The sequence below is a fragment of the Choloepus didactylus genome, chromosome 2 (assembly GCF_015220235.1).
Source record: "Choloepus didactylus isolate mChoDid1 chromosome 2, mChoDid1.pri, whole genome shotgun sequence".
Taxonomy (NCBI): Eukaryota; Metazoa; Chordata; class Mammalia; order Pilosa; family Megalonychidae; genus Choloepus; species Choloepus didactylus.
The window spans coordinates 110,172,378-110,186,882 of NC_051308.1; the positions used below are offsets into that span (position 1 = coordinate 110,172,378).

General features: G+C 35.6%; 1 protein-coding gene across 6 annotated transcripts in view; it reads left to right on the forward strand.

Moving 5' to 3' along the window:
- The window catches only part of ASH1L (ASH1 like histone lysine methyltransferase), a 337,510-nt gene that overhangs the window by 312,663 nt on the left and 10,342 nt on the right, over positions 1 to 14,505 (forward strand). For all 6 annotated transcript variants that reach the window (XM_037825772.1, XM_037825775.1, XM_037825773.1 and 3 more), the window contains 9 exons: positions 2,674 to 2,880; positions 3,004 to 3,150; positions 6,072 to 6,180; positions 6,583 to 6,750; positions 6,901 to 6,995; positions 9,527 to 9,684; positions 10,865 to 11,017; positions 13,611 to 13,665; positions 13,748 to 13,880. In XM_037825772.1, coding sequence (XP_037681700.1) covers positions 2,674 to 2,880; positions 3,004 to 3,150; positions 6,072 to 6,180; positions 6,583 to 6,750; positions 6,901 to 6,995; positions 9,527 to 9,684; positions 10,865 to 11,017; positions 13,611 to 13,665; positions 13,748 to 13,880 — 1,225 coding nt within the window. The remainder of the gene's footprint in view (positions 1 to 2,673; positions 2,881 to 3,003; positions 3,151 to 6,071; positions 6,181 to 6,582; positions 6,751 to 6,900; positions 6,996 to 9,526; positions 9,685 to 10,864; positions 11,018 to 13,610; positions 13,666 to 13,747; positions 13,881 to 14,505) is intronic.

The following is a 14,505-nucleotide window of genomic DNA, read 5'->3' on the forward strand; positions in this document are numbered from 1 at the left end:
ACTGTTTATTATATAAACAGAGAGCCTTTTTTTAATAACTTAAAATTGAAATTTGGATATTTAACTTACGTAATTACATTGGTTGTCTTATCATTTTTGTCAGTTATGGGTGTCTCATCTTTCCCTTTGTGTCACTTTTCTTTAAAAAAAAAAAAACTTACCCCTTTTATATTGCCCATTATGGAAAATATAAGAGACTATCTTATTTTACCCATTATGGAAAATATGAGACTGTTTTAGTGTAATTTTCTACAAAAGAACTTTTAGCTTTTATTTGAACCTGTCATTTCTCTAAGATTTTTTTTTTCCTTAAAAATTCATTTCCCTGCACCACTGTTCTTTGTTAATTTGCGTACTTTTTTATTTGTTTTACAGGCAGTGTGTGTATATATATATGTAACTTCTGTCCTTTATTACATTAGGATAGATACAAAATAAGGTTCCATTTCTGTTAAAGTTCAAACCTCAACTGAGTCCTTAACTGCTCAGTTTGAAAAGTAATCACATCTTTTTTCTTGGGCTCCTCTCTCAAACAATTCCTAGGAATCGCCAACATTATTTATAAATTCTATAAATCTTCCGTGGTAGATTCTTATTTCTGTACACCATCCACTCCAAACTCATTGCTGCTCCAGAGCATTCCTCATTCCCTGGCAAAGTTTTGTAATTCATTTCAAGTTGCTTTTCTATCCCTATATCCATTTACCCATAGCATAGACAGAACCTATTCCCTCAGCTCTCTGTGAGGGAAGACATGGTGTATAACAAAACTGAGGCAATATAGACAATGCTTTTTAGGTTTCAACGAACTGGAATAGCTAGCAGTAAATACCTGAAACTATCAAACTACAACCCCGAACCCATGAATCTTGAAGACAATTGTGTAAAAACATAGCTTATGAGGGATGACAACATGATTGGGAAAGCCATACGGACCACACTCCCCTTTGTCCAGTGTATGGATGAATGAGTAGAAAAAGGCGGGGGAGGGGGGCACCCAGTGTTCTTTTTTACTTTAATTGTTCTTTTTCACTTTAATTTTTATTCTTATTGTTTTTGTGTATGTGGTAATAAAGATGTTCAAAAATTAATTTGGGGGATGAATGCACAACTATATAATGGTACTGTGAACAATTGAATGTGCACTTTGTATGACTGCATGGTATGTGAATATATATCAATAAAAATGAATTAAAAAAAAAAACTGCTTAGGGGAAAGTAAAAGTTTAATTCCTTATGAGACTTTTAATGCTACTAGCTGTGATTATTCTCAGGGTTCAAGGCCCTAACTAAACCTCAGAGTCCCTGCCTAACTCCCTCCTAGTTCCTATATAGGCCCTCTTGTGAAGGAGTCCAATTGACTTCCATTTGTCTACCTATGGGAATCTCTAGGGTCTTTCACCCTGTGCTCCAGAAGAGCCCTAGGTTCTTAAATTCCTGGTTCCAAAAAGTAAGGAAGATCCTCTCCTCTCCCTCTATTGCTTCTCTTCTCTGCCCTCAGAGTACTCATTCCTGACCTGGCATAGTCAGTAGTGGGAACATGCATTTACTTCAGGTGAAAACCCCACCCCCACTCACAGTGACTAGTGTGACCCCTAAAGCTGAAAAGTTAATCACACTAGTACATTTCCCAATGACTTATTTGCTCTACCTTAAATCTCACCATGGGAACAACATAGTCTCCAGGCCAGATCTATAGTAGAGAAATATAATTTCTCTGGTTCTTCAAGGACTTTGTCTAGCAAAAGATATTGGCAATTTATATTATTAAATCAAAGACTTAGTTCTTTTATCCATCTGAAGTTTATTGTTGTTTGTGTTATGAGATACTATGAAAATACAGGCAGGGTGTTATGAGCAGAGGGTAACAACTGAAACTGTGAGAATGGATAAGCCTTCTAAAGAAAAGACTAGCAAAGAATGTGCCATGGAAGACAGGCAAAAAGAATTCCTCCAGGAAAAGACAAGAATTGTTATTGGAGAGGTAGGAAATCCAGTAACATACAAGATCAAAAAAGCTAAAAATGAGGACATGCATTTACAAGAGGGGTGTCAAACACAGTCAAAGAAGTAAAGAACAGAGAAAAGGTGGTTAAATTTTAGCAGTAAGGCAGTGTCTCCTTGATAACTTAAGATAATTGTCTACCATGAGTAATCCAATGGATACTTTGTCTGCTCACTGCTCATTATATGTGATCTGATGCTGTGTTTGCCCTTTAGAATAAGGACAGTATTCTAGTGAAGAATAAATCAGATAATGACCCTCAGAAGTATTTTAAAGTGTGAAATGTTACATATTTTCTTTACAAGATTTGTAAGTTGTGATTTTAAATGAAGGTGTTACTTTATTCTACCATTATTTTCTTGATCTTTCCTTATTCTAATAATGCTAAACACCCTTACTAGGATTCCAGACCACATACCAAAACTAAATGGCTCCCACAAAAGACCTAAGAACCCAAAAAAGAAAAGGAGTAGGATATATATGTAACAACTTTCATCTGCTATGTTCAAAAAATTATAGGTTCAGCTATAGTCCAATAGACTGGAAATGTTTCCAATATGGAAATGTTATGCCCAGTAATTAAATATAAAATTCTCATAAAACAAAACATGGGTACATTAAAGCATACATAATGTAAATTGACTTAAAATTATTTCTCTTTTTTCTAGAATGATCTTTGCCGAGTGTTCCCCTAACACTTGCCCCTGTGGTGAGCAATGCTGTAACCAGAGAATACAGAGGCATGAGTGGGTGCAATGTCTCGAACGATTTCGAGCTGAGGAAAAAGGTTGGGGAATCAGAACCAAAGAGCCCCTAAAAGCTGGGCAGTTCATCATTGAATACTTGGGAGAGGTTGTCAGTGAGCAGGAGTTCAGGTACAGTGGTAAATGATGATATTCCAAAAAATGGCAAAAGAACCAGATTATAATGGAGAATGGAAGCTTTGAAATTTACATTCAACTTAATCATTGTCTTTCAATCATTCCTCTTCTTTTCAGGAACAGAATGATTGAGCAGTATCATAATCACAGTGACCACTACTGTCTGAACCTGGATAGCGGAATGGTGATTGACAGTTACCGCATGGGAAATGAGGCCCGATTCATCAACCACAGCTGTGACCCAAATTGTGAAATGCAGAAATGGTAAGGAAGCAGGGGAAGGTGACATCAAGGATCCAGCAGAACAGAAGGCATTGAAGACAGCCAGAGATTGATCTTTCCACAATGTCAGACACCTTACACAAAGCAGCTTAGGCAGTTCCCCATGATGCCATATCCTCCAGGCAGAGAGTAAGCTCCTGCTATTTCTTCTCTCCTTCTAAATACCCACTCCCAGAAAAATACAATAATGATGATAATGGTAATAATACCTAATATATTTTGGATGCTTATTTTGTGCTAGGCACCGTATTACATGGATCATCTCATAATAGTTCATTCAGCCAGTCTTATTACATATTTATTACAGGGATTTGTCACAATGAGAAATAAAAATAAGTGGAATATGAGGTCCCTTCCCTCAAATAGATTAGAATCTAATAGAGAAGATAAAAAGTACATCTAAAAATTTCAAAAAAGATAATAGGATAGTATGAACAACTTTGTAATTTTTTTAATTGAAATGTAATTCACATACAGTGAAATGAACAGAACTTAAATGTACATTTCTATCAGTTTTTGCAAATGTATACACCATATAACCCACACCCCTGAGTCATTACCCCCATCCCCAAAGCAGCCACTGATCTGATTTCCGTCACCGTAGATTAGTTTTGCCTATTCTAAAACTTCATGTATATCTACCCTTTTGTGTCTGGCTTCTTTTACTGAGAAGATATCTGACAAAGGATTTGCTTTTATCTAGAATCTACAAATCAGTAAGAAAAAGATAATCCAAAAATAAGTTTTTTAAAAAGTCACTTAAAGAGAATGTAAAAATGGCCAATAAAGATACGAACAGGAACTAATGTCATTGGTCATCAGAGAACTATTAGTTAAGCCACATTAAGAAACCAATACATACTCTCCTAAATGGCTGAAATTAAGGTATGGAGCAACATGAACAGTTAGATGGCTAGTGGGAGCATAAATTGGTATCACTACTTTGGGAAAATGTTTGGGAGTGTGTACTAAAACTAAATATACCCAGTGACCCAGCATTCTCGTTCTTAGATGTGTTTATGTTCAGAAATAAGTGTTTATGTTCAAAAGACATGAACAAAAATGTTCCTAGAAGATTTTATTTATAATAGCTAACACCTGCAAACAATTCAAATGTGGATCAACCATAGAATGGATATATAAATCATGATATATTTATACATATAATACTGCACAGCATTGAAAAGGCCAAACTATTGATAAGTGCAACCATAGGGTAACACTGAGTGAAGGAAGTCAGGCATTCTGTAGAGTATAGCCTATTGGACTCCGTTAACAGGCAAATCTAATCTGTGGTGATTGAGGTCAGAATAGTGCAATCCTTCATGAGCAGGCTACTAACTAGGAAGAGAGGAGAACTTTCTGGGGTGTTTGAAATGTTTTGTATCAGGATCTGGATGTGGTTGCACAGTTGTATACATATGTAAAAAAATTCAATGAGCTGTACACTTAAGATTTACATACTGTATGTAAATTATACCAATTTTTTTTAATACATAAGACATAATATAATCAATGTTATGGACTCTGGTATAGTCCCGGGTCTGGCCAGTTCTTCTGGAAAGGGTCAGATAGTAAATATTTTAGATTTTGTAAGTCACTGGGTCTCTGATGCAACTGCAACTACTCAACTCTGCCATTTTAGTGCAAAAGTAGCCATAGACAATATGTAAACAAATGACTGTGCTCCAGGAAAGTTTTTATTACAAACAAGGGGTGGGGAATTGGCCTGTTGGCCCTAGTGTGCCAAGACTCCTAGTATAGACTAAAAATGCTTTCTGAATTCAGGAAAAAAGTGTACCAAGAACTGGAGATATTAGAGAAGGTTGCATAGGATAATGTAGGACCCAAACTAAACTTGAAAAAAATGATATTGGCAAGGGAGCAGGAAGGAGGAGAAGCTGTGGAGTCAAACAGCCTGGGTTTTAATCCCCTGCATTTGAATGTCATTTAATTACTATATGACTATGAATCCTCCCTGAGTCACAAATACCGCATATATAAAATGGGGATCATAATACCTATCTCATAGTGTTGTTTTGAGGATTAATGAAATAATCTATTATCAGTATGGCATAGTGTTTAAGATTTTGAAGCCAGTCTGCCTTGATATGAAACCTGATTCCCTCCCTTATTAGCTGTTTGTCTCTAGGCAAGTTACTTATGCTCTCTGTGCTCCAGTTTCCGCATCAATAATATTGGGTGATACTATTACCTAATAATAATACCCAATTTCATACAGTTATTGGGAGGATTAAATAAGCATTTTAATACAGCTAAATGCTGTAATTAATATAACAAGCATTCAGTATTACCTAGAATAATAATATTATTATATAAAACACCTAAAATAATAATGATTAATAACTTACATATAAGAACAAGAGAGACATTCATGTACTTGTGAGAAAGACAGAGATCAGTAGGAACTGGAAGATTTTTTGTAGGTAAGCAGTGGGAAAGAATTTTTATTTATTTGATAAGTAGACTACAGCCATATTACGGAGAGACTTTGAATATCAAACAGGAAGAAAATAAGACTTATTGTAATTATCAACATAATACAGGTTTTCAAGGAAACTGATTAAGAACTATTCATCTGGCAGTATTATGCTGGATGGGGGATGGATAGAATGGAGACAAGATTAAAGGTGGGGAGATTGGCCAGAAATTCTTACAGTAATACCAAAACACAGTCATAATAAGAATCTGAAAATAGAATGATTGTGATCAGAATAAAGAAATAACAAATGTAGAAAAGTAGTTCATGGAAAAAATCATTAGAACTCAGTAATTTGATACAGAAACAAAGGCAGTTTTGAAGTCAGTTATTGTATTCTAGTTTTCAAGTATGGTATTAAGGATCCCTGTCTTTTTAACTCTGTTCTTTTTTCTCTTTGTAGGTCCGTTAATGGAGTATACCGGATTGGACTATATGCTCTTAAAGACATGCCAGCTGGGACCGAACTCACTTATGATTACAACTTTCATTCTTTTAATGTTGAGAAACAGGTAAAAATAATAAGCTGAAGAAGGAGGTTGAGCTTTGTTGCTCAGAGTGGGGCTTTCAGTAAGCATTACCAACTCGTGTCTGTTGAGAAGTACATGGGAAATGAGTTTTTCACTCTTCATTCCATCTCACTGGGATTGATAGGTCTTAGTTAATCCTGCAGAACTCTGAGAAGAGAGATTGCCCATTTTTGGTCTCCAGTCAGTTAACTTTTCTTGCCAAGAAGTTTTCCTGAAGTTTAACATTTGTTTTCTACTACAGTGGAAACCCATTTCTATTTGCTATACTCCCAATCAGTTACTTTCCTCTTTATGAAAAGCCCTTGTTCAGACTTAATGTTAGGTGCCCAAGCCCTCAGGCATCCAGAGTGCAGACTAAAAGAACTATACTCTTTCCCTTTAAAGCAACTGTGTAAGTGTGGCTTCGAGAAATGTCGAGGAATCATCGGAGGCAAGAGTCAACGCATGAATGGCCTCACCAGCAGCACCAAAAGCAGCCAGCCTATGACTACACATAAAAAACCTGGAAGGTCAAAAGAGAAAAGGAAGTCGAAGCATAAGCTGAAGAAAAGGGTGATTAATCATTTCATGACTTTCCCCCAAACAGCTGCTTAGAGGCAATTATTTAGAATAAGGGTAGCATCTTTAGAGTGATTTTAATATTCTTGGAGGTGATTTCTGAATGATCTTGTTTTTCTGTACTCTGACCCATCTGCTTTTCAGAGAGGCCACCTCTCTGAGGAGCCCAGGGAAAACATCGATACCCCAACAAGATTGACGCCCCAGTTACAAATGAAGCCAATGTCCAATAGAGAGAGGTAAAAAGATTTTCTTACTTGAGTTAATCATGTAATTTTCTTGTCAATTTAAAAAATTGTTATATATTTTTATAGTTAAGCCTCTTCTTTATACAAGCATTCTTAACCAGGTGTTCAGGGGATCTGTGACCTTTGATGAGGAAAAACAAATACAACTTTATCTTCCCTAATTTCCAACTGAAATTTAGCATTTCCTTCAATTATGACTACAGGCAAAAGCAAAATCATTTCATTTTAGCAGTATCCATGACTTTGTCACCATTAGAAATCAAAGGTATTTTCTTATCACATTACACAGTGTTAGAGATATCTCAAGATATCATTTGTGCTCACTAATACCGCAAAATTACTTTGGTTGTTAGAACCCACTACTAGTTCTTGTCATTTATGTGTTAAGAATTAATGTGTATTTCTTTCTTTTTTGTTTTTAAACTATAGAGACTATTTCATTTACTGCAACTAATGCTTTCTGAGCCCCTACTCTTTGCCATAGGGGCATATTAGACCCTGGAGAATATAAATGTAAATAAGAAACGGTTCATACCTCTAGTAAATTTGTAATCTGTACAGGTTTCTTCCTTCTAAATAAAGCCTGAGCCAGAATGGAAAACCATCTCTGTAATATATGACCTCAGGCCCATAGCTGTATCCCACAAAACCATGGATATACTTTTTTTTTTTTTTTTTTTTTTGGAGACAAACACTTCCCTTCCCTCACCCCCACCTTGCCCTGCAACCTCTAATCTGCTTTCTATCTGGGAAGATTTGGTATTTCTAGCCATCTCTTTGTAGTGATATCATACAATTTTTGTCCTTATGTGGCTTGCTCATTTTTATTTCACTGAACATAATGCTTCAAGGTTCTTCATGTTATACCATGTCTCATAAAGTTATTCTTTCTTATGGCTAAATAATATTCTGTTGTTTGTATATACCACATTTGGTTTATCCATTCATTTGTTGATGGACTTGTTTTCACCTTTTGGCTATTGTGAATAATGTTACTACAATACAGGTATGTTTGAGACCCCATTTTCACTCTCTTTGAGTATATACCAGAAGTGGAATTGCCAGGTCATATGGTAGTTCTGTATTTAACTTTATTGATTACCACAGTGGCTGTACCATTTTACATTCCTACCAACAATAATATATGTTTCTATATCACAGATTTGGCTTTTTTAAAAATATATCTTAAAATCTCTTATTTCAATATACTTGATTTCCTTCTAATCCTTTTTATTTTATTTTGTTAATTTAAAACATTGTTCAGCAAAGGGTTAAATAGGCTTCTTCAGCCTGCCAAAGAGATCAGTGACACAAAAAGGCTAAGAATCCTTATTTTGTTGATATATTGCCAGAGCAACAAAAAGAATCTTCTGTGGTCATTTCTGCTCTTCCCTATGTTCAGATAAGATTTGTCCCCTGTCAGAAGTGAAGTGAGTATGTCTTCTATTTTTCAGATGTTCTTGGGACATGTTCCATAACCTCCCTGACCACACACTTGAACCTCTCAAAAAAAGTCCATCCTTATTTATAATCTTACTATAATTTTAGCCCCTTAGTCCTATTTCATTCTAAGTTATAGACATTTCAAACTAGTGGTTCTCAACATTGGCTGCATATTAGTCTGGAAAGCTTTTAAATAATCCCAGTGCTTAGGCCACACCCCAGACCACTAAAACCAGAATTTACAGAGGTGGGACCCATATGTCAGTAGTTTTTAAAGCCCTCTGGGTGATTGTAATGTGCAGCCAGGGTTGGGAACTATAAAATTAGATTAATCTGCTTCATTTTATTGAGATGCATAGTTTGGTGATTTATCCAACATCAGATGTAATTTTATATATTTTTATATATTCTAGGGTAAAAAATTCAAATGAAGTCATCAAAATTCTATAGTGTCAGTCAAGATTCACATAACTCATTTATGTTAGAGATCCATGTGGAAGCGTTGTACTGAACAAAGTCTGCCCAACCCATACTTCATGTTAGCATCTTCCTTTAGAAGTTGTACAAATCTCCATAAAGCAGCTCATGCTGCTTTGGTAGCCACAATTTTTGCAGCCATTTGCCAGATGTTTCTGATTAATGTAGGAAAATGTTATATGAAAAGAATCAAAATGCAAAATTAAATATCTCAATTATGGGGGAAAATGGATTAAAATAAGATCTAAATAGAAATTCATTAAAATGTCATTAAGGGTATTCTGTGAGTACCATATTATAGATGATTTTTGTGCCTTCGATCTGTATTTTCCATTTTTTATAATTTTAAAATAAAGAAAAATCATCTAGAAGAAATGATGAATGATGTTTTTTATCTTGTAAAGTATGCCCACTTAATACAGTCAGGGTGGTCCCTGGGAACTAAAAAACAATGTTTTCCCCATATATAATTTTCTTTACAACAGCTCAATTCACTAATAGTATTCATTTATATCATCTAACAGTGGCTTGCATAGAATAGTCATATAATAAATACTTATTGAATTAATGAATAAAAAAGCTCCCTTCTTCCTTCCTTGCAGAAACTTTGTCTTAAAGCATCATGTATTCTTAGTCCGAAACTGGGAGAAGATTCGGCAGAAACAGGAAGAAGTAAAGCACACCAGTGACAATATTCACTCAGCATCATTATATACCCGCTGGAATGGCATCTGCCGAGATGATGGGAACATCAAGTCTGGTAAAGCCTGGAAAGCATTCCAATTGATTCCATAACATTTTCTAAAAGTGATTATTACTTTTTTTTAAAAAAAATCGGTCTATTCAAAGATTCGTTTTAGTCTGGACCAAAATGTTAGGATCCAAACATAAAAGCATCAAATAAATAAGCATTAATCAGTAATATTCCCAGCTCTTTAACTTCTCTGTCTCTCCTCTAGGGAATAGGAAGAAACCCTCTTCACCAGCCTCCCAAACATCATGCTCAGCAGTGAAAGACTTAAAAATTTCTTACTAAAATCAGTAATGAGATGATGCCCGCTTTCATCACTGCTATTCAGTACTGTACTAGAAGTTCTTGCCAATTTGAAGACCTTTTCCCCCACTTTCAGATCAGGACTCTACACACAGACTTTCAAATTTCCTTTTTCCTAACCTTCATGAGTTAATAATGTTAATAGCACTCCTGAATTCAGATGTCTTACCCAGAACAATTGAAAACAGGGTGAATGTCGTGTCCAAGCATCCTTTGTAACTGCAAAGTCAGTGTTCAGAAAATCATGCTCATGGTCTTTTCTTTCCTTCTTCCCCTCAAAAAGTTGAAGCCTTCTCCCTGATGTAGTGTACACTAAAAGAATGTCTAAGGGAGTATGCTGAGTGGGAACTAGACAGATTACCAGAAATTTGTCCAGAATCTCATATCCTTTCAGTGATTTGATTGGTAGAGAATCTTTGAATTTATAACTCAACTAATTCAACTGTTCTGGTAATAACAATAACAAGTACTGAGCTAATCACATTAAAAGCATTATCTCACTTAATCTGCACCAGTACCTCATGAAGGAAGTGTACTACCACTATTCCCATTTTATAGTTGTGAAACTGAGACACAGACAGATTAAGTAACTTACTGAGGGTCACACAGATAGCATGTAGTAAAACTAGAATTTTAAATGAAGACAGACTGATTTTGAATCTCAGACTTCCACCTGCTACACTGTGTAGTAGTTAAGATCTCTCTTAACTTGCAGGATTTGCCTCTCTGGTTGTTTCTTAATTTTGCAGTAAGGAAAACTCCATGCTCACTAATTTACTTAATGCCTCAAAAGAAATACAGTACAAATGGCAGCAATTCATTGGATAAGAGAAAGCCATATAGAGTGCCTCTTCTCCTGAAATTAATTTTAACTTTATCCTTCCAGATGTCTTTATGACCCAGTTCTCCGCCCTGCAGACAGCTCGATCTGTTCGAACGAGACGGTTGGCAGCTGCAGAGGAAAACATTGAAGTGGCTCGAGCAGCCCGCCTAGCCCAGATCTTCAAAGAGATTTGTGATGGTATCATCTCTTACAAAGGTGACCATAGCTGTCCCAGATTTATTCTTCTTACCATTTGCTTAATTTTAATCATATCATCTACTCACACCTGAGATACTGAAGACCCAGAACAAGTGATAGTTTAGGATGGGAATTTACAAGGCTCTTTAGGTCTCAAAGTCTAGAATTGTAGGACTGATTACAGTCTTCTGTGATTATTGTGGGTTTTTTTAATCTTTTTATTGTTAAATATAACATATATACATAGAAGTGATAACTTTCCAAGTACAATTTAACGAGTATTTAGAGAGCAAATTTCAAAAAATATTATAGCTTACAGTTCCACAGTTTCAGTTATTTCCTTGTTATGAAATATAACATATATACAAAAAGGTATAGCTTTCAAATTACAATTTAGTAGCAATAGAACAAATTTCAAAGGATGCTATGGATTATAGTTCCACCATTTCAATTGTTTCCTTCTAGCTATTCTAGTACCCTAGCAACTAAGAAAAAGAAAACTGTATAAAGATTCAGTATTCATAATCCTTTGTTAAATTCCATCTTGTCTGTTGCTACCCCTTCCTCTAGTTTAATCACTTTTCCTGTCTTCAGGGATGTCTAGGCAGTGACCACCCTAACCTGTTCATGTTGAAAAGGGGTGTCAACTTTATGAGCAAAGGGGACACATCTAGTTGATGTTCTTTGAAGAGACTATTGCCTCTGGGTTTTGGGGCTTAGCTGGCATAGGAGCACTTTAAAGGATTTAAGTCTCTGAAGAATAAACTTAGTGAGTGGAACTTTTTATAGAGTCTAAGATAGGGATCCAGGCATTCCTTAAGGTTTTCGAAACTATTGTTGACTTGGGCTTATCATATTGTGGTCATTTGGCATATCTAGGTGAAGCTTGCATAGGAGTAACCTCCAGGACAGCCTCTTGACTATTTGAACTCTTAGCCACTAAAACCTTATTTAGTTGCCTTTCTTTTCCCCCTTTTGATCAAAAAGGCACTCGGAATCCCTCAATGCCAAGGTCATGCTCATTCCCAGAATCCACATCCCACATCGCCAGGAAGGCTCATTCATCTTGGGGGTCCTGTCCCATGTCAGGGGGGATGGGATTATTCTTTTTAAATCCCTAAATCCTTCAGGTCAAATCCTATTATACTTAAGTCAGTTTTTTTGTGTTGTGTTAGAATTCTACCATAGTTACTACTATATTTAGAAATCCCAATTTTAAGCTGTAGGATAGGAAGTTGATACAGGTCTCTGTTGTGGATATAATTTCTCTGAATGAAGCAATGAATTAGCAAGTTAAGAAAATAAGTATTATGAATATATTCCATCAGTGGTACTTAACGTTTTTTGATTGACAGATCACTTTGAGAATCTAATTAGTGCTTTCTCCAGAAAAATGCATATACAGAATTTTGCATATGTTTTGGAAAGTTCGCAGCCCTAAGAACCCCTATATTAAGGAAAAGGAGATCAACTTCCAAGACAATTTCCATTTACTTTAAAAGAGTTTCACGCAGACACCTTTGTCTTCTTCCTTTTCTCTTCCAAGACATGTCTTTTAGGTGTGCTTTTGGAGGGGAAAGGGCAGGGGGAGGAAAGGGTTTTAAATTGGGGTTAGGTTGTTTGGTAAATGGAAGTCACTTTTTCTGATCAGGAAATTGGGGAATGTTGAAGATGAGAGATTTTGACAAATTGTTGCTTTTTGCCATCAGCCTTGGCTTGTCTCCCTTCCTTTCCCTAAATTCTGAGGAATTTGGTTCTTTCTTTCTCTTTTATTTCTCTATCTAATGTGTGTGTGTGTGTGTATGTGTGTGTGTGTGTGGTATATTAGTGCCTTTCTTGCAGTTTTGTTAACCTAAGGAAACAGAAAGAAAGGTGTGGGCTGATCTCCCCTAAAATTTAAAATTTTGTGCACCCATTCCCTTTACATTCTCAAAAGGTCACTGTCTCTGCATCCTCTCCTAGCTCCATCTGATCTAGCAAAAAACTTCAATAGATATATCTACCATTATCACTGCATTCTGGGCATGAAATAAGAAGCTTTTCCTCTCTGTGTAGAGAAATTGCCAGAAAGTATCAGTAAAATGTCAAATGAGAAGTAGCCCACAGCACTCATTCTATTTTCAGAATAGAAAGTACTTGTTACATAAAAATGAATTCCAAAAAATTTTCATAATACTAAATTATTCATATCTGGAATTCAGTTGAATCCAAACCAACAGAATAATGTTCACTATGGGCCATTAAAGAGAACTAGAAAACATCTTTTGGTTAAGATGATCTTTTTGCTATAATAAGATTTATTGAGCAGGAATTTGCCCTTTACAGCCCTGCTTACCACAGTAATTTTCCATCCTCTCATTCTTCATAGGAAGTTGTTCCCATTACCAACCAACATTTACTACATTTCAAGAATATACACTATATCTTTCATATCCCAGGCAGTCTTGAAGGTACCTTCTGATCCCTGTCTTTACCCACATTTCTGAAACTCCGTGGATTTGTTTCTAACTTTTAATTTTGGGGATTCTACTTTTTCAGTTAGGACCTAATGTTTGCCTGCCTTGTACTCATATTTTATAGTTCTTTTAATAAACCTTACATTCTTTTATAGATTCTTCCCGGCAAGCACTGGCAGCTCCCTTGTTGAACCTCCCCCCAAAGAAAAAGTAGGTTCACATTTGTGGAAATCATCTGAATTTTGGAAAAGTACTAAGTGCACTAGATTGACACCCTGGATTTCTGTTACAGGAATGCTGATTATTATGAAAAGATCTCTGATCCCCTGGATCTCATCACCATTGAGAAGCAGATCCTCACTGGTTATTATAAGACAGTGGAAGCTTTTGATGCTGACATGCTCAAGGTCTTTAGGAATGCTGAGGTACTTTTCAAACACAGATGTAATAAGTTTGTCCTAAAGAGAATCATTCTAGAACTTCAAGATTTTTACCCTCTTCTTTTATCAACTTTCATACTTCTGAAAAGTCAGACAATATTACTGAGTACCCTTGGAATGTTACAGTGTGCTATTGTAGTAGAATCCTTAAAATCAAGATATTCATATGACTAGAATGGAAGGCTAGTTAATACCCCCCCCACACATAAAGCAATTTTTGTGAAAACCTAATTTAGTACTGAACCTTTGTATTCACATTTTATAGATATTTTGCTGTATTTATGGTATATGAGCAGCTTCTGTCCTCAAGACACTATGAACATATGAAATGCACAAAAATATGGATAGATGAATAGTTAGAAATATATCAAGGATGGAATTGAGGGGTATTATGTTAATATATTGTAAAATAAATGAGGTTCATTGGAAAGAAAGTGGTCTTGAACTGATTTAAAGAAGAAGATGGGCTATTGCATGGTACATGAAAAGGAGAAAATTATCAGTGATTTTAAATACCTTGGAAAGATATTTGAAGGAGAAGAGAGGCTACTAGGTAAAAAACAAAATAAGAGAGAAAAACAGACAAGTTGAAGAAGAATTAGAGCAATCT